Here is a 22,956-nt window from a genome sequence, read left to right as displayed (position 1 = left end):
AGTTACATTTCTGGTTAGGATTATATTTAGGGTTACTACTTTCTTACATGACTGTTGCTTTTCTCCCTTGTGATCACTTTATGTTAGGAAGACTATTACACCTAGAGGCAGAGTCTGAGCCTGGCCCTTCCACGGCAGGGGGTGAGGGTGGGGTTACTCATATTTTCTGCTGCAAGGCGCCCCCTGAGATTTGAAGAAAATTCCTCAAAGCCAACAGGGCTGAGAAACCATCCAGATATTTAGATTTAGAGATTTGTCGAGGGGATTGCTTCCTGGCGAGCCCCTCACATCCCGCCACCCCGAGACCTCCCCGAGCCCTGCTTTCCCCCGCTCCTCGCGTCAGGCCGCGCCCAGGGCCGCCTCGGCCCCGCCTTGGGCCGCGCTGCCGGAGGCGGGCGGCGGCGGCGGCGGGCAGCGCTGACATGCGTTTTCGGGCTAAGATCGTGGATCTCGCCTGCCTCAACAACTTCAGCCGTGAGTGCGTCGCGGTGGGCGAGCCGGGGTCGGCGGTGCCTCGGCTCGCCTTACCCGAGGAGGAGGAGGAGGGAGGGCTGTGCGCGCCGGCCCGGTTGCGGGCGCGTTGAGGCCCAGGCCGAGGCTCCATCCAGGGCCCTTTACTCGCGGGGGGGGGGAGGCAGCGTGAGGTCGTTTTCTTCCCCCTGTTCCCCTCGGCGTTTCTGCGATTTTCTGGTAGCAGATGTGATTTTGGGGAGTAAAGGCTTATCCCCTGCCACTGAGGTACCCGGCACGAAGCAGTTTCTGCTGTAATGTTCCCCTTCCCTCTCCAGGTGTAATTAACACGATCGCCAAGTTAGCGAAGACCTGCACGCTGCGTCTGACTGCGAGCAAGCTGTATTTCATCCTCTGCGATAAAGTCGCGAATGGAGGGGTCAGCATGTGGTGTGAGCTGTGCCAGGTAAGCCTGGGGGAATTAAATAAACACGTCATTGCAAACCAGAGCATGTAGTTGGGTCCTTTTTACACGGTGTTGATTCTAACTGTAGTCCTTACCCAAGGTGTCTCAGGTCTTTCAAGGCACTCTTGTTTAGCAAGACTGCCTTTTATTTGTACAGGCCCAGTGTTTCTGGCTAGACACCACTTTTCCTTGGTTGTCACCTCTTTGTAAGGCTTCAGCGTGTGCTGGCCCACAAGATCCTGCCCAGAACTGGAAGCAGTTGAGCATAACTCATCCCTCATACCCCATGTTTTGACAGCCTATGTGTGTTAGGGCAGGGTCTGAAGTTAATAGGTTTAGCTCTGAAGAAATGGGCCTTCATCCTTACACAGCCTGTATTGATTCCTGCACATGGTGCTGGGCAGAGGAATCCTGCTGTAAGCATGTGGTTCTAAAGTTAAGGTCTGAAGTCAAACTTGCCCCACTTCATTTGCCTTTTTTCTTTCTTTTTTTTCTTTCCTTCCTTTCTTTCTTTTTTTTTTTTTTTTAATTTGCTTTATTTCACGACTTTTAAAACTTGCAGGGGAATTTCTTTGATGAATTTCAGATGGAAGGAGTAGCTGCGGATCACAATGAAATCTATTTAGAGCTCACACCTGAGAACCTGTCGAGAGCATTAAAAACTGCCCAGAGTGCTAAGGCAGTGAAGATCAAGTTGACTAACAAACACTGTCCTTGTCTCAAAGTTTCTGTGGAGCTAGTAAGTGCAACAATGCTTTTATCATCGTTATTAAGTAAAAGCTTTGGTAGCTTTGGTGTAACTCTAGAAAACTAAAGAAAGAAAAATCTTTCCGTTTTCCATTTTACTGGCATTTCCTGCCATCATGGTTGGTATCACGCAGAACCAGCTTTGTGTTTTCCAAACGACAAGGAAGAGGTGGAAGAAGAATGAAAACCATGTGATTGAGACACCTTTTTATAATGTCTTTGTCACCTGCTACCTTTTCTCTGTTCATCCTCTAAATTTTCTGTGGATGATTGTCTTCTCATTGAAGCCTCTAGGTGCAGGAGGTTTTAGTGTATTTTTTGGCTCTTTGTTTTGTTTTTGCTTGTCATGCTACTCAATTTCAAACTGCACTTCAGATTTTTTGTTGTTTTTAACATGTCCTCCCTGTTTAACTTGAAGGATAGCACATAGATAGCAATGACTTGCAACTTCATCCTTATTCAGAAGTGAAGCCTGCGTAATAGGGGACCTGTGGAAGCTGTGGAAAACTGGAACTGGGTGTCTGAGGCACTTGGTTCTAGTATTTCCTAGACTGTATCTGAAAAACTTGGATTCAGAATTCAAGTCCTGTTTTTAACTTCAAGAGCATCCTCTCTCCCTCAAGCCATCCTTATCAAGCAGCAGTAGGATTGTGACACATGACATTCCTGTGAGGGTTATTCCCAGAAGATTATGGAATGACTTCAGAGAGCCCAGTGTGCCAGACTTTGATGTAAGCCTCTGTTTTTATATTCACTTTGGAGTGGGGAGGTGGCTACTGAGGTGGAGTACACAGCCAGTGGGTTTTGGAGAGGAGATGGAGCACTAAAGGGAAGGATGGAAGCTAGATGTTTGGAGAGGTAGGGGACATGGCTTCCATCGTGACAAGAGAGCCCAGAACCTCTGAAAAGAGAGCAGGTGGTTACCAGTTGTTGCTGTGATATTCAGGGTGGGACAGGGGAGGAGCAAAGGACTTGCGTAACTTTAGACAGAAGCATAAAACACACATATGATTACTTCATATGATCAACTGCTTAGGTACCAAGTAGCCCAAATATTCTGTTATATTTGTAATTCATGGCCTACCTGGCAGAGTTGAATGTATGTGTGTTTCCTCTTGTTTTTTGTACATTCTTTCTATATCCTTTGTGACTTTTAGCAGAATTGCAAGGAAAGGTCTTCATGCAAATGAGTTACTATTTGAGGTTATGGATGTATGTTACCTCTACAGCTAAGATTATTTCAGTTTTGAAGACACATAGCACAGTAGAAACTTTATGCGTTTTATTCTGTTATTTCAGATTTACACTGATGCAGTTTCAAAACTGATTGGCTATACTAACTTTTAGCGGGTTCATGTGAGAATCTGATCTGCAGAAATTGTCTGTGCTTTATTTTGAACACGGACTTGGGATAGTGTGTCTGAAGCAATTGCTAGAGTGATGCCCTGTTGGTATAATGGGAAAGAGTTCTGTTCCTGGATCACTTGCTGATTTTAGTTAAATGTTGTGCTCCGTGCACTCAGTACATAATTCAGAAGTCTAAGGGTATAATTGAAGGGAGAAATGAAGGCATCGCATCCCATTCACACATGAAATATTGGTGTGAATGCAGTTCTTGTGTCTTCTTAGGTCAGTATTTACCTACCAGCACTGAAAACAATGAAGAGTGTTGTGGAGAGAATGAAGAATCTCAGCCATAGCATTGTAAGTTAAGACACTTCAAGTGTTTGTCCTACAGATGTCATTTTATCTTGGACGTAGTACTTTTCCCTGTTGCCCAAACTGGTGCCCCTGTGTTATATTTTATTTTTGGATGGGTCAAATGTTGAACTAAAGGTACATGAAGATTGTGCAAGGGTTGAAGGGAATGATGGGATTTATTTTAGGACTGCCGCTGAAAAGCTTGTCCTGGGCCTCATAGAATATGGTGCTCTTTGTACTGAATTCCAGAAAGAACATGATATAGTGTTGCTGCAAGCCACTCTTTACAGCTGGAAAGAAATTGTAGTCTTTCGTGAAGCTAGCTGGAGACTTTCTAGGTGATTTCTTTAAAGAAATGCCTATTAAGTGAGTTTTGTGTTACGTGTCTGTTAAAATGACCTTTTGGTGAACTTGAGGTATGATTTAGAGGAAATCCTTCTCATGGCTCGTGGATGTCAACCCGTGCTTTAGATTCTGACATGGTGAGCTTTCAGCCCACCCTGGGTTTCTGGAGTGCTGGTGGACCTTCCACTGGAAGAAGCCCACCGCAGTTGGTGTGAAAAGGGATTTTTTTTTTCTTTTAAGGGATTTTTTTTTTTAATTTAATTGCTCTCAGTCACCAGAATTTACTGGCATTAAAGGGAGTAAGTAGGTATAGAGCTTTGGAATAGTTTGGTTTGGGGATGTTTGTAACAATTTTGATAAATAGGAATGTTTTTGTAAACTGAGAATCATGAAATTGGGTAGGTCTTAGTCTTAACAAGGCTCGGAAGGGTTGAAAAACTAACAATGGCTTTCTGGCAATTTTGCAAATGGCAACCATCATGCAAATAGAAGAGTAAAGCACTTCAAATTCTTCTCCTTTGTAAGCCTTCTGGGTGGGCTCTCTGAGTGTGCTCCCCCCCCAATATGCTCAGTGTACATGCTTACACACAACAAAGCAATGTGTAACTGATTTGTTTCCAGAGCTGAGGATCTCTTCTCACAGGGGATAGCTGTGTGATAGGATCGATCTTTGGTGTGTAGCAACACTCAGAGGAGGTAGCATATTAACACTGGCATAACCATGTTCCTAAATTCCTTACCTTGTGCTCCAAAGTATGTTTATAGTCAAAAATAAGTAAATCTCTGGGAAATAGTTTTGATAGCTCTAAGGGAGACAGCAAAGTACTTGCATCCTGTACATGCTTTTCTATTATAAAAGATCAAAAACATCAAGTGTCAGAAATATTTATGCTAGATGCATAGATCCTGGTAGTAAATACGGTCAAGATCAGAGCTACAAAAATGGCTTTTAGAAGGTCTTTCAAATAGTAATTGGTCCTTGTCTGGGAGCATTCATCTGTGGGCATCTCCCATTCCACGGGTCATTCTGGTTGTCATGTGAACCTCTATAAAGTATTGAGAATTCTTCTGATCACAGAAGTGAAGTGCTTAGATGTGCATTAGGAATCCTCTGATTTGCCTGGGATTCATATAAGATCATATATAGTCTTCTTCTGGTAGGTTGCTTTGTCAGGATAGAATTTGAAGGCTTTCAGCATTTTTCCAGGATTTCTAGCAGTCCGTAGTACTGCTTGGAGTCATTGCTCTGGTGCAGCTGTTGTCTGTTTTTAAGTCTGCGAAAGCAACTGCAGATCAGCTCTTGGTTCATCCCATTTTCTGTGTGTATTGTATGGACTGTGTATGTGTCTTTCTGTTTGTTGAAAACCTGGAAGGGAATGCAGTAATGTTCATCTTAGGCAATTTCAGTCTCTTATTTCTAAAGGCTTTATCCAGCACATGAACTTTCCAAAGCCAGTACTTGTTCTAAAAGTACTGGGGAGTGATTGAATTTTTCTCACCGTAATTTTAGAAAAGATGGTCTGGGATCATTCACACAGGAATGATGAGAAATGTATTTTGTAGCTGAGCATTTGGATGTTTGAACCATGTTCAAAAAGTGCAGCTGAGCTTTTGAAGGCACTGAAGTACTTCTGGAAGCTTGAACGGAGGAGCACTTAATTCCTTTGTAATTCTGCAGTGCAGAAGTGGCTTTCCTAAAATTGATTGTATTGCAGGTGATTGAAGCAAACTTGAATGGAGAAATGAATTTAAAAATAGAAACTGATTTGGTATCTGTAACAACACATTTTAAAAACTTGGGAAATCCTCCCTGGGGTAAGTTTCCTTGGTTCTTGCCTTTTGTGTCTGTTTCACAGAACCACAGAATCATTTAGATTGGAAAAGATCTTAAAAATCCAAGTGTTAACCTAGCACTGCCAGGTCTACCACTAAACCATGTCCCTGTGCACCACATCTACATGTCTTCTGAATACCTCTAGGGCTGGTGACTCAACTACTTCCCTGGGCAGCCTGTTCCAATGCCTCACAACCCTTTCAGTGAAGTCATTTTTCCTAATATCCAATATAAATCTCCCTTGGTGCAACTTGAGGCCATTTCCTTTTGTCTTATTGCTTGTTGCTTGGGAAAAAAGACTGACTCCCACCCTGCTATGAACTCCTTTGAGGTAATTGTAGAGAGCAATAATGTCTCCCCTGAGCCTACTGTTTGGTCTCATTATGTAAGTGTGATGCTGATAATAGTACTTACCTTCTCTTAGCACTTACAAAATAGCATCAAGTCCTTCGAAGTCATCAACTGAAACCTTAAAAAGGAAAGTGGCCAATGTCTATTCTATATTTATGTGGGGAATCTCTTCCAGTAACATTGACAATCTGTAGGAAAACTGGGCTTTAGCTTTCTTGCACTGCTGTTGCTGCTAAACAGTCCCTTTGATATCAACTGTTCAGTGATTGTCAGGTGTGTCCTTACAGGTTTTGAAATCCCTTCTGATGTTTTGACTAAGTGATGTGTTCTTTCACTTCCAGCATCAGAGGATGGATGTCAAAGCTCTGCTCAAGACAGAGATCTGGAAAGCATGGTTGAGGCACGCATAGACATCAAGAAGTTGCAGCAGCTGCTTGCTGGACAGCAGGTCAATCCCACAAAAGCCTTGTGCAGTAAGTTCAACAGCTCTGTTTGCAAACTCCAGTTAAGGAGGGGATGTTTGCTGTCCTTGTAGTCTTACAAGAACATCTCTTTTTTGTCACTTTAAAACTTGGCTATTTTTACTGTGCTTGAGAACTTTGAATATTTTTGGTTTTAGTTGGTGGGCTTCAGCCCTTAGGTACTTTGGAAGTAGAAGTAAAAAAAAACAAACACTAAAAAGCATTGTCACGACCTTTTAAAAGTATCAAGTTGGAATATCTGGACTGACTGATCATGTGTGTCTTTTTATCATGTTTGTTTTGAAGTTAAACTTGTATTTAAGAATGTTAATATTTTTTGGAAATTCTTAAAGCTTTAGTTTCTACTGGAAAAGTGAATTTACCGACTTAAAAAAAATTGTTTCCCTCATGTACTTTCTTATGTCCAGCACCAAATTAATTCTAATACCAAAATGCTTTTTACACAGCAGATGTTTCTAACCTTAGAAAGAGTGTGTTCTTCCGAAGCAGAAGCTGTGCAGGGTTCTATATTCTATTTTGGTAACTCTACATGCCTTTCCCAAGGACTTCTGACCTCCAGAGAACATCTCTGCATTATAGTTTAGTGCAGATGCTAAGGGTTTCCCAGAGAAGATTAAGTCATGGAATTAAAATATTACATGCCTTACAAGGCATTACATGCCTTAAAATTACATATTTCCTTTTTGGTATCAGCTTTCATAGACTCTTAATAATTCTTCATGGACCATCAAGGACTTTAATACTACCGGGTGATATGTCTAGTCATCCTCTTTACTTCAAAATATACTTTAAAATTGCATCCTGTATGGGATATGGTAGAAATATTGTGTTCTTATGGTGGCATTCTGTAGAGGATGTCATTTTAAAGTATTTGCCATACTTCAAATTGGATTTGTGTTTTTTCTCTTTACAGATATCATAAGTAAGAGAATCGTCCACTTTATCTTGCTCCATGAGGATGTTTCCCTTCAGTATTTTATTCCAGCACTTGCCTGAATGATTCAGAATCACAGCCGTTTTCCATCCTGAGGCTCTGTCCACAAAGGGGGAAAAGAAATATCAGTGTTACCTGCTTGAGTTGTATATAAATTCCTGACTTTTTTTTTTTTGATTATAGACTGCTTGCTCTGTAAATGTTACTGTACCCCCTCTATAAGATGGGGTTGGGTGGGGGAAAAGGATCACTGTTGTTCATTTTGTAAAATGTAAGACATAATCAAACAATTTAGGCAAATACATGCTTTATACAGTTGTTTTAACCAACTGACACTTGTGCTGTTGAGTCACTGGATCTGCAGAAATTTCAGGTATAAGTGTTCATCTCCTTAACATTGGTGCCTGTACATAAGTCAGCTTCCAGAAGGGGCAAGGAAGGGGGTTATTCTTTCTTTATTAGGAATATTTGAATGGATGGGATATTTAGCCTGTGGATATTCAGATTGAGTGTTCTTGTTCCTTCAGAAAAGAAAACAACTTGGTTTGATATTACTATGTGGTACAGTCAGGAAAGCATTCACTGCGTGTATTAACTTAAGGTTATGCAGCACTGAGCATCAGACAAACATTAAGCCATAATTTTTGAGGTCCACTGTATGACATACTTGAGAAGCAATTTTACAAGATTTCTGGCTTCAGTGACAGAAAATCTTGAAAGTAGAAAACTTGACATAAATTTTCTAGTTATCCTGATATTTGAGATGATCTCTAGCTGAATTATGCTTTGGGAGAGATTTCTGTCTTGACCATGTATTTCAGTTACAATACAACTGCAGTAGGAGGTGGGCACATATAATCTGGAATTGAAGCTTTTTGTGTTTGTGATGGATTTGGGATACTAATAAAGAATTGTTGCTTTTGGGTAGGGAAGTAATACTGATCTGGCATGCAGCTGTGAAGAGAAGTTTAGAAGCAGTCTTGCCAAGAGAAATTAAAATATTTAAAATATTTTAAAATTTTGCTTTGTTGTTACATACTATAAAAATCTAAAGTCTACTATAAAAGTCTAAAGAAGATGCATGCTGTGTTTCCTGTACGTTGTTTTTTAATCTTCAAAAAGATCAGAGGTTGAAGATAAGAATGGGGAGAAAAAGGATTAATATCTACCAGTCTACTAACATAAAGAAGGAGAGGCTAGTAGAGATAATCTTACATCTCTTCAGATGCTGGGAAGGCTGGGTTGTGCAGATTCAAACAGGCCTCTGACCAGTGTGCAGCATGCTATTCACATCCAATCCCTGGAAGGGATGCAGGGTGTTTTTTAAAAGAAAACAACTCCATAAATCCCTCCAACAGAACGGATGTTCACATGGGAACTTCTTGTTGCAAGTTTAAAGACAAGGAAATCTAGGTAGCATAGTCACTGGTGACAAGTGGGAGATGCCTGCAGGCCTCCTAATGTTACAATGAGCAGGCAGTTTGTCCTGCAGCCCTGGCAAATGCACAACGCAGCCCAAAGGCAATACTGTACATCCAGCACAGATCTGGGCCTGTGCAGGTTCCTTTCTCCTATGGAGAAGGGCTGAAAGAGCTGGGGATGTTCAGCCTGAAGAAAGGAAGTCTCTGTGGGTACCTCACTGCAACTTTTCAGTACTTCAAGGGGGCTTATAAAAAAGATGAAGAGCAACTTTTTGCTCAGGCAGATAATGATAGGACAAGGAGGAATGGTTTTAGAGAGAGACAGACATACTGGAAAGAGTCCAACTGAGGCTAGTTCTTCTGTAGAATGTTATCCCATGCTTGTACTTAGAAAAATGCATTGGAATACAAAATTTGGGTCTCTGTTTGACAAGTTTGAAAATCATCGCCTTATAATTTTTGTGTGCAAGCATTGTCCAGGACCCTGTTTGCCTTATTTCTTCTGAATACAGTGTATAGATATAATCCTCTGCCAACACATAAAGCAAGAGACATCAGGTAGCTGCAGATCAGGCAGGAAGTAATGAGGTGTTATTGGTTAGTGTTATGTACAGTAGTAAATGTCCCTTGATCTGAATACCTGTGTGGAGGGTGTTTGCAGGAGGAAGAAGCAGCCCCAGACAGAAATAGACAAGTCTTTGCACTATGAAGTGGTAGCCGAGGTTCAGCTTTACCATAATTATTGAGGATTCTAGCAAAAAGCATAACAATTAGTTTTATCTTGTGAAATGTTTACATAGCTTTTCATTTGTTTAGCATACAGTGTTTGGTGACCTTGTCTACTGGGTGTCTTTCCCAACCTGCACCTTGTTAAATTACAGTTTTTCTTAAATGAAATGATTGAGTTTTCATCTACATTTCCAAAAGGAGGAAACACTGGGCTCTTTTGAAAACTGAATTCCTGTCAAGACTATTTGATCTTTAAAAAAAAAAAAAAAATTAATCAGAATTTTTTAAAATGCATTCTATGTACGTCTCTGGAGCCTGTTCCTTGCCGTGTGTCTTTCAGTGTTCCAGTAAATGAAAGGATGTATTGGCTTGGGCTGTACAGATTAAACATCAGTCTTTGATATACATTGGGTGAAATCAAACATTTCCCCACCAGCCAAAATGTGAAGAAACTTGGGGAGAAATCTTTTTTCTTTCATCATCTCCATTAGCTTGGTTAGCATAAAAGATTAGTATTTTCGTAGAGCAGTGGTCACATTAAATAACCAGTATTCCTTTGAAACTTAGAAATAGATTTCCACTAGCTTTGTTTGCCACAGATTTGTCTAGGCTCTAAAGATAAATGTTCAAACTGTTTTTCAAAACATGACAGGCTTTAGCTGAAATAACTGTCCATGCCAAATTGTTATTTTATTTCTCCATGTGTTCAATTTATGCTTTTCTACTTGCCCATTTGATACAGTTAACTGTTTTCTCAGTGGTAATGAACCTTTGAAAGCACAGTGTTCCTGTGGAATGAAATGTCCTGGGTGATCAGGCCCTTCATGAGTCCTGATTTGATTTTTGACTCTCTTTATCTTCTATTAATCCTTGTCAAGCTCTAAGTTTGAAGCAAAAAGTAATAATGTCTAGCCATGCAAGTCTGGCAAACTGAATACGTCTGGCACTTTCTGTAACCATCCAAAACAGACTTCTGTCTTGCAAGTTTGGCATTTGAGAACACCAGGAAATATTTAAGCCAAGTTCACGTTGTTTGTTATTTTCCTATTACAATGTTGTGAATTTTGATTCTCAGTTTACATTAGTAGGATTAAATTCTGCAGTCATTACTCAGGTCTTTTAAACACTTCTGCAGCCATCAGCTAAACTCTTAACTTTGTTGAAGTAGGTAGCAAAAAGTTCTCTGCCTTCGAGAAAACATTTGTTTGTGTGTGTCAGTGCTTTGGCACAAAAACTTACCTATAATTTTCTCTTGTTTTTCTCGCTTTCAGAAGACACTCTAATACATTACCAATCCATGTTTTTATTCTGCTTTAGAAAAAGAGTTTGCAAATATTCATTTTTCTAATGCCACAGCAATTCAGAAAGAGCAAAATTTTTGTTGAAAAAGTGAACAACAGAGGGTGGTAGAGGGCTGTGAAATTACTCTGAGTCAAATCATGTAGGCCACAGATCCTGGGAGATGCTGAACTCAGCTGAGATGAAGCAGCTAAATAGATTACAGGATCTGGACGTAAGCCTCTCTGTGCTCCAGTGCTTCTTCAGTAAAATGAGAAAATTCGTACCACACAGCTGGGTGCAATATATGACAAATGCATGAAAGATTTCTGGTGCATTTAGCTTCTCTGAGTGAGGTCTAAATCTAAACTCTAGCCTTTGCTTTGTATGTATTTACCCAGGGACATCTTTATTCATTGGCAAGTCTCATAATAATAATAATAATCAGGGAAACAAACTGTGTGAATATGTACAAGCTGGTGTCATAAATGTTTGGCTCTTCTTTCCGTAGGTGTGAGAACAGATGTATTCAATTCATATAATTAATTGATTAAAGTTGTGTCACCATGTGATGTACTATAGATGAAAATCAGGGGCACAATTTATTGCAGTTCAGTAAAGGAATGTTGGACTTCCTCAGGTTTTGTAACAAGTAATTGGCTAATTAGTTGATTTTCTTACACTTGCTAGACTTAGACTGTACGCTATGAGCTTGTATGGTTTACTGTCATGTCATGTAACTGTGGAGGATGCCATGCAGGATCTCCAAGTAATTTATTCTAATATTCAAGAATCAGATAAACTTCCAGAAACGGAAACTGTAGGACACTAAATATGATCAGTCAAATGCCAGGAGTCTTTTCCGAAAATGGACAGGGGAAAAAAAAAAAAGTTTTGTTATACAAAACATGTTAAAAGTTAGATCATACTCAGATCTAAAGTATTTTAAGTGATGTCCAGTCATGTGCTGGCATTTCCTCATAGCGTTCTCAGCAAAATCTGGAAACAACTTCAGCCTCTGTTTTGTTCAAAATAATCGTCAATGTTAGTAATTACTAGAAAAAAATGACCACTTTCAAAGTGATCAAAGTTGATCACTGTCAAAAATCTCAGTATTTCCTCGAACCTAAAAGCATTCTAGCAACTCAAGAAGTTATCTTTAATTTTGTGACATAGTATGGAAGAATTTGTACATAGGCCTGAGACTTCTGAGTGCCTCGGACATACCTGTTCATTATAGTGGCCAGTTCTCAGCTGGCATAAATTAGTTTAGTTCATCTGAAATCTGTAGAGTTATGTTGGTTTATGCCATATGTAAAATCTGGCTCTGTGAAGCTTTCAGTCATTGAGAAGAGGGATGTGGTCTCCCAGCAGTGCTGGAACCCTCTCTATAGACTGTGCTTGTGACTTTTCTTCTGGAAGCTGAAAATACATCCCAAATTCCAGTCATGACATTTGAATTTCCAGTAGCTTCTGTAGTTTCTGATCAAGACACAAACATCAACATGCCATCTGCATGCAGTTTTGTTTTTATTTGTGGGGGGTAGGGCTGGACTTCTACCCACCTAATTTTAGCTGTTTAATCTGCAGTGCCTGTGAGCCCGTGTGATTTCAGCACGTGACTAAATACTAGCATGATGGAGGGCACTTAGTTCCACTAGAGCAAAATTAATCTTAGTGATAGGTTTCAAAGGCTAAAAAGTTGCAGAGCACTTGCATCTACTGCAGGAGCCTTGGGCCCAGGCCACTGTGCTAGCGAAGTAAAGCAGACTCCCTGTTACCATATTTTTTCTTCCAATGCTCTGAGACAATGGAATCAGAGCTTCTTTTCAGGGTCTGGGACTGTAGGTGAAGTGCTTGTCTCATGCAACACTTGTCTCCCCAGAGATCATTCAGATGACAGAGATCCAAGAGAGCATTTTAGATGGGAGGGATGCATTCAGTAATGTAGGAGTAGGAGACATGGAGCACGTGTGACAAATTCTTTGTTTCATTCTGCTCTGAAGAAGCTTTTTTGGATTGTTTTTGGGAGGCAGCCCCCATTTAGGACATTCAAATGTTTAAAGAATTAGAGATAAGGAAGACCACAACGGCTCATTAAAACTCCACCATGGAGCCATGCTAACTCCAAGTCTTTCCAGAAATAATTTTCAGAGTTGTATCAAAAATGGCCTACTTCATGCAATGTAGTGACCTGAGCTCGAGCCGTCCATGCAGGCTGGTAGCATTGGGCTGCAGATTCAGTGCTTGAGTCAGCCAGAGGATAAGATAACAGTTGAACGTCCTGTATCTGCAACTGGTGCTGTTTTTGGAGTCTTAGAAAACAAGAGCAATTACAGTGACCCTTTGCTGTCATCCTTACGGTCTCTCTGTCTCCGGAAGGCAGACAAGCTGTTCTGAACTTACGATATATGCATCGTATCAGAGTGCCTTCAGGAAAGCTTCTGAGTGAGCTACATTTCCTTGGTTTTGAGCATTTCCCCGTATTCTGCAAGCTCATGATCTGACTCTTCAAGGCTGAAGTCTCAACTGTCAAAAATCGTTATGTTTCCCTGAGAGGAATTATAATTTTCATCAGATGGACAGCTGGGCCCTTAAAGACTGCAACAGCACAGAAGATAGCGGGCTCCCTTTAGAGGGGCCTCCGTGGTAGAATGAGTGATTAACTCTCTGGAGTACGGTATATGTTACTTCAGTGATGTGTTGCCAATATTTCATTAAGGAATGACCACAGAAATTTCTTCCTTCGCTTGACAATAGGTTGTGAGTTGCAGGGAATGAATGTGTTTGCAGAGAGGAGGCTGCGGTGACCCTATTCATGTGGATTTTTCTTTTACATGAAACCACTTTCTCATGACTAGACTAGTTGACAAATGAACTTCTATTTGGCTACTCTACACTGGTGGTATGGTAATCCCATCACACACAGGACAATCCACCTGAATTTCATTTCATTTGCTAAGGTGCAGGAGGATTATTACTATAAGCCAGAAGAAGGACCTAGGGAACTGCAGCCCTATCAGTCAGACTTCCGTGACAGGGAAGGTTATGGAGCAGAACATACTGATTGCCATCAGGTGGCATATACAGGACAACCAGGTAATCAGGCCCAGTCAGCATGGGTTTACGAAAGGCAGGTTCTGCTTGACGAACCTGATCTCCTTCTATGACAAGGTGACGTGCTTAGTGGATGAGGGAAAGGCTGCAGATGTTGGCTACCTAGACTTTAGTAAAGCTTTTGACACTTCATCATTCTGATTTTACCACATCATTCTGGAGAAACTGACTGCTCATAGGTATATGCTTCGCTGGGTAAAAAACTGGCTGGGTGGCCGGGCCCAAAGAGTTGTGAATGGAGTTAAATCCATCTGGAGGCCGATTGCTAGTGGTGTCCCCCAGGGCTCTTCAACATCTTTATCAGTGATCTGGATGCGGGGATCAAGTGCACCCTCAGTAATTTTGCAGATGATACTAAGTTAGGCAGGACTGTTGATCTGCTTGAGGCTAGGAAGGCTCTGCAGAGGGATCTGGATAGACAGGACTGATGGGATGAGGCCAACTGTATGAAGTTCAACAAGGCTAAGTGCTGGGTCCTGCACCTGGGGCACAACAACCCCATGCAAAAATATAGGCTGGGGGAAGAGTGGCTGGAAAGCTGCCTGGAAGAAAGGGACCTGGTGGTATTAGTCGACAGATGTTTGAATATGAGCCAGCAGTGTGCTCAGGTGGCCAAGAAGGCCAAGAGCACCCTGGCTTGTATCAGAAATAACGTGGCCAGCAGGACTAGGGAAGTGGTGTCCCTCTGTACTTGGCTCTGGTAAGGCAGCACCTGGAATAGTGTGTTCAGTTTTGGGTCCATCACTGCAAGAAAGACATCGAAGTGCTGGAGCATGTCCAAAGAAGGACAACAAAGCTGGTGAAGGGTCTAGAGAACAAGTCTTATGAGGGGTGGTTGAGGGAACTGGGGTTATTTAGCCTGGAGAAGAGGAGACTCAGGGGAGACCTTATCGCTCTCTACAGCTATCTCAGAGGAGGCTGCAGCAGGGTGGAGGTTGGTCTCTTTTGCCAAGTAACAAGTGATGGGACAATAGGAAGTGGCCTTCAGTTGCATCAGGGGAGTTTTATATTGGATATTAGGAAAAATGACTTGACTGAAAGGGTTGTGAGGCATTGGAGCAGGCTGCCCAGGGAAGTAATTGAGCCACCATCCCTGGAGGTATTCAAAAGACATGTAGATGTGGTGCTTAGGGAAATGGTTTAGTGTTAGACTTGACAATGCTAGGTTAAAGGTCTGACTAGATGATCTGAGAGGTCTTTTCCAACCTAAATGATTCTATGATTCTCTAGTCCCAAAGAAGAAAATTATGTTGATTCAGAAAGAAATTTGTTCTGCTGATGTCCTTCTCCAGCTTTATAATATGTCTGTACTGTGAGATTCCACCCCCCCCCCCCCAAAAAAATAAAAAAAAGTGGCTTCTGAATACCCGGAAAGTTTCTTGTACTTGGTTTGTGCTACTATTGTGGTCTTGTCAGTGAAATGCTGGGGATGATTATTCACAATTTTCTCATTGTTAAATTAAATCACAGAACTCTGTCATGTAATGAGTTAAAGTGAGGGGATGAATTTCATCTTCCTCCTGCTGATATTTGTCAGATTTATTACAGGAAAAAGGCAAGATTTTTTTAGCAGAGTTTAGGGTCAATGATGGGTCAAAGCAGAAGCCCAGCTCCTTATCTGTGCCAAGATCCACAGTGACTTTAAAGGGTGGTTCAATCACCAGTGTTTTTGTTTCATGCTCCTTATGGGGAATTTGGGAATATTTTCTCTCAGGCAGCTAACAGTCAGAAAATTTTAGGAGGTAAATGTTTCAGGAATTATGATCATAATCTGCTTTGGTATCTTAAGTACTTTAGTGGAGGCTCAACAGACAACTGTAGGGAAATGTGGGATCAAAATGTGAATTTGTATGTATTTCAGCAGCAGCAACAGCTCATGAAGGTAACTGAAGGTCCCTCTCAATATAACTTCCTGTTGTCTTTCATCTTTAATTTTTGCCAAGAAGTTTTAATCAGTGGTCATTCAATTAAATCCCTCTTTGAAGCTGATTTTAATCTTCACTGTCTCCTTTTAAGGTCAGACCAGCTTAATTCACCTCCGTCTACCTGCTGGCAATACTTTGCCAAATAAATCCCAGGATACCATTAATCTTCCTTGCTGTAAGGGCACATTGCTGACTCTTGTTCAACTAGCAATCCGTGAGAATCCCCATGTTCTTTTCTTCCTAGCAGCTCTCCAGATGGGTGGCCCCCCAGCATATATTGCTACGTGGGTTTGTTTCTCCCCCAGGTGCAGGGTTTTGCACTTCCCTTTGTTGAACTTTTTGAGGTTCCTATCAGCCCATTTCTCCAGCCTGTCAAAGTCCTCCTGGTTGGCAGGATGACCATCTGTGGTGTATCAGCCATTCCTCCCGCTTTTGTGTCATCTGCAAACTTGCTGGGGGTACACTGTCCCATCAACAAGGCCATTAATGAAAATGTTAAACACAACTGGACCCAGTATTGACCCCCAGGGTACACTGCCAGTTACTGGCTTCCAAACAGACAATATGCTACTGATGATTATCCTCTGGGATCAGCCATTCAGGCAGTTTTAGATCTACCTCACTGCCTGCCCAGCCAGCCCATACTTCAACAGGTTGTCTTTGAGGCTCTTAGAGGACACAGTGTCAAAGGCCGTATTTCAGAGCAGGTATAGTCACTGCTCTTCCCTTATCTGTTAGTCATTTCATGCTTATCAAGTTGGTAAGGTATAACTTCCCCTTGGTAAATCCATACTGACTAATCCTGGTGATTTCCTTGTCATTCATATTCCTTGAAATGGTTTCGAGGACAAGCCTTTTTTTTTTTTTTTTCCCATCATATTTTCTCCTCCCCATCTTCCTTTGAGGAGGAGGGAGAGTGAGAGAGTGGTGTGGTGGAGTTTAGTTGGCCATCAGTGTGAAACCCACAGGGTCTCATCTGTCTGCTTATTCTTGGTCAGGTGGCCTATAGCAGATACGTATGTTTAGCCAAATATATGGCCACATGTATAGACATTATGTCACCTTTACCTGTCCCTCTCTTTAATCCTAACCCATAAACTCTCAGCTACTCATCCACCCCCGGGAAGAACTCCATGCACTCCAGCTGTTTGCTCATGTAAAGGGTGACTTCTGCTTCTCATCTTCCCTTCTTGTCCTTCCTAAAGAGCCTAGATTCCTCCGTTGCAACTCTCCTGTCATGGTAGCCATTCCACCATGTCTCTGTGATTCCAACAAGATTGTAGCCCTGCAACTACACACGGCTCTCTATCTTATCATGTCTATTCCCAATAGCGTGTGCATTAGTATACAGGCACTTCAGAAAGGCACATCAGTATGTTGGTGACATTTGGGTGACATGAACTGCTTCTCTCTGCAAATTGTTTGCACTTCAACTTTGACTGAGATGCAGCCACTAGACCTGGAGGAAGTGAATCCACCAAACCTTCCCATAAAGAGAGGGAGTGAATGCAGGTTCTTTTTTTTGTCGTTGTTGAAGGAGACTCATATCTCTGAGAATAGACCAAAAAAACTGAAATGTTTTTATTCTGTAAACAAATCCACACACATACTTCCATGCAAAGTGAAAATTGTGCTGAAATAAGTAAAATTAAGTTGAACTACAGAAATTAAAGAAGTTTGTACCTTCTGCCTCAGAAATGTCCAAAAACAAAGCAGTCCACAAGACTTCTTTGTAGGCTGTACAAATTCACAGATTTTGAAGGCCCTGTCTGTTACAGTTGTCCTGTCAGACCTGCAGTTTAACCCAAGCTCTAGAGACTCATCAAGGTATTCTTAATCCAAGCCTACAGTATGTGCCTGAGCTATGCAAATCTCTTGGAAAGATTCAGTCTTAGGCATTTGTACCAAAGAAAGCTAGAATGGATTAAAACTCACTATTTATAAAATATTATCATACGATAAACAGAAAGTATCTAGATTCTCTAAAGAAACAGAATGGAGGAAAGATTTAGCTCATGTTCGTATAGATCTAGTTCCATTGAAGCCTGTAGGGAATATCCAAACACAAACTGAAACTGAGAATATGGCCATATTATATGGTATAATGATTAAAGAGCTTTAGAACGGATGGCAGGACCGAGTTTTTTGCTATTCCATTAATGGCTAGCAGCATGGGAGCTTTTATACTACAGAAGTTATATCGTTAATACTTTTTAGTTTACCTTTCTAAGAAGATCCTGCTTCTGTTGGGAAGTTCAATATATCTTCATTCATTTACTTTCATTACAGAACGCAAGCAATGTATAAAAGCTAAATTAGTGGCGGGGGCAGGGAGGGGCTGGCTGGGTTTTTTAAACTCAGGTATGACAGAGAAGCAGTGACATCCAGACAAGTGAAAATAGCTGAGTCTAAATCTAAGTTCCTGTAAATATGTTCTCCTTTCCTTAAAATATATATCGTGTTTTTCAGCAGAACTACCACCTGCTTCAAAATCACTGTGACCAAATGCTTTGCTAATTGCCTGATCCCTTTATAAACCAACTCTTCAGCATACTCATGTTGGTAGGAAGGAGTTGCGCACATTCCTTATTTACCTACCTAAGTAGAAGTGATGGTATTATTTTGAATTTATTTTTAACAAGCTACAGTGAATAATAGGAGATTTTGCTTGCACATAACCCCAGTAAATTGCTGTGTACAGCCATTTTTAGTGAGCGTTCCTATCCAAAGCATGTAGCATTGCTATTTGCTACATGTTGTTGCCAGAAAGGTTCAGATTCTCTTCAAAGATCTAAAGCCTTAGAAAGGCCTAGAAAGTCAGTTTCATTTTTCCATGACCTAATCCTTTGGTTCAAAAAGGCAGTAAGTTTATACCAGCTGTTGAAGTATTTCAGACAAATAGCTATTTCTACTATGTTTTATTATGTCTGATGTACCCACTCATCCACTCAAGAATGATTCACGAATAAAGAGTTAAAATTTGTGTTTAGATGGCAATTACATAATTTCTAAACATTTCCAGAAATTCCTTTTAATGTAATTTCTTCAGCGTAAATTGGTGGTAAGCTTATAGGACTGGATGGCCATTCTGCATCTGGTTTCTGTTACCGAGAAGTTGATGTGTGCCATTTGCTTAGACCATCTGCAGAGAAAAAGTTTTTTTTTCTTTTGGAGACAGACTGCCTTTGCTTTCAGCATCTCAGGATTAAAGTAACAAAAGGCGTATGTTATTTCCACATAAGTATGGGAATGGTGTTGTTAAATTGTTGTGAAGCACTTATTTATATATTTGACGTATGAGGGATACACTCTAGAGAAATGGAATGTCCCATTTTAAATATTTGGTGTGCATTAAGTGTCTGATAAAAGCCTGCTGCAACTGGTGGATGTCTCTCTGACTTTACTGGAATGTAACAGATCCTTGGCCCTTTTAGGGATTTGCTAATAGGTTCAGATAATGTGAAGTTATTTATATTTTTCCTGCCTTTTCACTTGCAACATTGTAACATTGTAAAAAAAATTTTTAATGGATTCCCAGAAAGAAGGAAGACTGTGGTTTTTTATATGGTCGTAAATAAGAAACTAACTATGGGAGCAGCTTATGTAACTTTTCACCATTACAATCCTTACCTACTGTTTTTTTTTTCTTTTTCTTTTTTTTTTTTTTTCCTGAACTCCAAATGTTGCTGCTGAAGGTACCCCATGGCTTTGTTGTTCTGGGTACCTGTGGCAGTGACCTAGCAGACAAAGCTGTTGCCACATCCCGGCTCTTGCCACCAGAATAAACACTCCAGATGCCAACATTGACTACCAAGTTCCAAAGTTAGGCATGCACTGGAGCTGATGTTTGGGGCTGAAGTATTCAAGAGTTTAAGATTACTGGCTGTTCCTGCAAGAGCCTGTCAAGCAATCTAACAACCCCTGAAAGGTGAATAAGAGAATAAAATCTCCACGCTGGGCAATAGACTCCACAAATGCGTGAATTCGGTTAGATATGGTGCTGTATTCAGAGAAAGCTACGGTACATGGACCATCAAATGGATATCATAAAAAATATAATAATTCTTTTAATACATTTATGAAGGAGAAATCCCATCCCTCTTTCACCCAATTTTCAGTCTTAAAATGAGTTAGTACAAGATTTATTTTCATCAGTTGAATACACAGTGTTTTTTTTTTTTTCCTTTTATGAAGGAGTCTTTCAGAAATACCTGATTTCTTTTCTAACAACGTAGTAATATCCCCCCTTACAGATGTAGTAAAGATCAGTGCATAAGACATGAGCTATGTGATACCCCCCTTACTTTGAGACACACTGCAATTACCAATGGCTTTGCCATTTGTATTACAGGTTTTGTTTGTGGAGTCCTTGAAGCTGTATGCCAGTGGCCATTTATACCAACTACATCTGTGGTACCACTTGGTCACAACAGTCAAAATTATTTGTACAGTACTCCTTGGTATTTGATTTAGTCCTTGCGATAGGAGGTTGACAGTGCTAGTTTTGGAGTCTGAAAGTCTGCTTCTTCATAGAAATAACGAGAGAAGGCAACCAGTATTTCCTTCTGCAGAACAATTGACAGTAAAGGCAAAGTTTCCCAGCTATCTTTTAAGCTCTCTTTTATCTTACTCTCCAGCCAGATGGACTAATTAGTAAAGGGCATGTGCCTCTGCCCTTTCCACAGGGACCATCCATATAATGTTTACTCAAATTAGGAATGATAACAGTTTTCTGCACTCTATTCCTAATGTGAATAGTAATATATCCAAATATTAGAAAATAAATTCAAAATAGATTAGCTATGCTCCTTCAAAATAGATTAGCTATTTATAGGCTAAGAAGACCTAAGACTTAGAAATTGGATAGGCAGGGTAGGAATTCTATCCAGGGAAGCATAAATGTTTTGGGGGCTATCGGTGTCAGATAATGATTCAGAGAAACGGAAGCAAGTAGAACAGGTTCAAGACACATTAGGAAAAAGTATTTTCAGCAGCAGCACCTGTTTCTATTCTGTCTTACAAGAAAAATAGCAACGGTCCATACATGATGGTAACTAAAATGTTCAAATAGGCAGAAGTACTATTGCAACATACTATGCCCTGAAGAGCAGCATGTCTTGTTGCAAACAGAAAGCATATTTTTCATTGTAGATAGTCTTAAGGTAACATTCTGACTGTAAATATGTGATTTGACTGTTGTTATAATAACATGGATAAGATGCAGCACCGTCTCCCAGATGGAAATCCCTTACTAATTTGGTTTAGTACAGGAAATTCTGTGCTTCTTATTAAGAAGAAGAGCAAGCTCCTTTATTACTGTCTTGGATTATGCATTTTATCGTCTAAATCTGCCTTCTCTGAAACATCACTATCACGGTCAGTTGTCACACCAGCTTGGGCTATAAAGATCCCATATCCTGGGCAGTGTTAAACTCTCACTGGGACTGGCTGGGAGAATTCCAAGGAAAATTTAAGGTGACACAGGAGGTGATTCTGATGGTTTCCATATGTGCCCTTTGGCTGATCTTGAATTGAACCATTATCCCACTCCGGTGATAATAATGTCATCTTCTAAATGAGATGTAAAGCTCATATTTTGATCTTAAGAGGTAATGAGGGAGCCTTTTACCGAGATTTCACTGGACATTTTGTCTTCCATATTTTCCAGCACCCCACAAGGGGCTTTGCACCCAGCCTGCCATGCTTTATCCACAGCCTCCAGTACTACCGATAGTGTGATTTAGCAAATGTGCACACAAATCATTTTCATAAAACTCACTCTTGTGCTGTAGAGCATCAGCCAGCGATGTACTGTTCTTTTGCAACCAAATGGGGCTGAATGACAGATCATTTGTTTTACTAGATAGACAAACAAAAGGTAAATCTACGTATCAAGTTTATGTTGGTGTTACAGAAAAAACCTTCATACTGTTTTTTAAAATAAATTCCTACAAAGCTACACTAATCTTTAGGAAGGGACATTACTCAATTTTTGTCTAATAGTAGCTGGAAAATAATCTTTGTCTTCAAAAAAAACCCACACCTTTCTTGAAGCATTGCTACTACAGTTATGACACCTGACTGTCCAAAGTGCTAAGGGAGTTCTGTGATGCTCTGAACACCTGTAATTCCACAGGAAAATAAGTCTCCTTGTTTGGGTCAGGAGGGTGCCCTTGAATCAAACCTGCTGTTAGTCTCTTATTTCAGCACTTCAGTTCATATTATGCAGTGGCCTCAGAATACATCAGCTGGATTCCTTCTGAATGAAAGTAAGTAGGAATGCATGTGCTTTGGCAATAAATGAGTGTTTGGTCTTTGGGAACCCTCTGGAGGAGTCCCGAGAGTAGGGAATACTCTGTCCCCAAATGCCACATGATAAAATATGCATAGCGATGATGTCAGGTTCTTTACACCAACTGTGACACTGTGCAGGTCTGGTCCTGCTGGTTTGCTCTATCTGCTAAAATAGACTTTGGACACAACACCACTCTGCAGTTGACAGAGTGGGCTTGCTGTGGGTTCTCTGTGTGCTTTGAGTCCAAAAGTGAAGAAGCTTCAAAGCAAATTGCTTCCATGTCCAGTCCTGCAGGCATGCTTTCCATCTGAAACACTGACATTAACAGACAATTTCTTTTTGTGCTGTGATGATTTTCAAATACCAGCTGCACCATAGTTTGGCATGATCCTGATTATAGTGTTTAAAGTCACCTCTCAAAATGTAGACACCTGTAGACAATTCACATTTATTTATTCAGTAAACAAGATAAGTAGAGAACATTGTACTTATTCAGATATTATTGGCTGTTGATCTTATAAATTACAGCTGTTCTCAATGAACTTTACCAACTTTTAGAAAGCTCTTTTAAATTTCACTCCACCCATTGGATCAGTCTGAGGAATATTGAGGACTCCATCCTTCTGTGAATCCTCAGACCTGTATCTTGATTTGAATTTTAGGGAAGACTGAAACCAATGCTGATTTTAATTACAATAAATATTATGTTATTAAGTTATTATTTTTATTACATATTCTGATAGTATCAAAGGCACTTGTGACAGTGAACATCTGCTCATCAACTGTCTCCTTTGAGAGTGTTCATGTGTAAAAAAGGGAAAGTGTACCTGCATTGAATCTGCAACCTCAATTTTACTTAATAAGAGGCTCGTGGAGATCCT

General features: G+C 40.6%; 1 protein-coding gene across 2 annotated transcripts; it reads left to right on the top strand.

Annotated features, from left to right (window-relative positions):
* Positions 1-326: 326 nt before the first annotated feature.
* On the top strand, positions 327-19,315 carry HUS1 (HUS1 checkpoint clamp component). 2 transcript variants are annotated; one of them, XM_083825360.1, is made up of 8 exons: positions 327-474; positions 789-916; positions 1,503-1,655; positions 2,287-2,394; positions 3,293-3,367; positions 5,425-5,524; positions 6,236-6,367; positions 7,290-19,315. In XM_083825360.1, the coding sequence occupies exons 1-8, from the start codon at positions 423-425 to the stop codon at positions 7,370-7,372; spliced, it is 831 nt and encodes a 276-aa protein (XP_083681486.1). In that variant the 5' UTR covers positions 327-422; the 3' UTR covers positions 7,373-19,315. The 2 variants fall into 2 exon arrangements, with proteins under 2 accessions (XP_083681486.1, XP_083681485.1); XM_083825359.1 differs by having other exon boundaries at positions 1,479-1,655.
* Positions 19,316-22,956: the final 3,641 nt, after the last annotated feature.

This window comes from Anser anser (assembly GCF_964211835.1).
Source record: "Anser anser genome assembly, chromosome: 2".
Lineage (NCBI taxonomy): Eukaryota > Metazoa > Chordata > Aves > Anseriformes > Anatidae > Anser > Anser anser.
Note: the sequence above shows the minus strand (reverse complement) of the source record. Positions and strands in the feature narration are given on the sequence as shown.

What these genes read in the sequence shown, in the direction of transcription:
- HUS1 (XM_083825359.1), top strand. Translation starts at nt 423, where the DNA reads ATGCGTTTTCGGGCTAAGATCGTGGATCTCGCCTGCCTCAACAACTTC. An exon ending in CCAGTGTGCCAGACTTTGAT is followed by an intron (nt 2,395 to 3,292) that starts GTAAGCCTCTGT and finishes GTGTCTTCTTAG; the next exon opens with GTCAGTATTTACCTACCAGC. An exon ending in TCCCACAAAAGCCTTGTGCA is followed by an intron (nt 6,368 to 7,289) that starts GTAAGTTCAACA and finishes TTCTCTTTACAG; the next exon opens with ATATCATAAGTAAGAGAATC.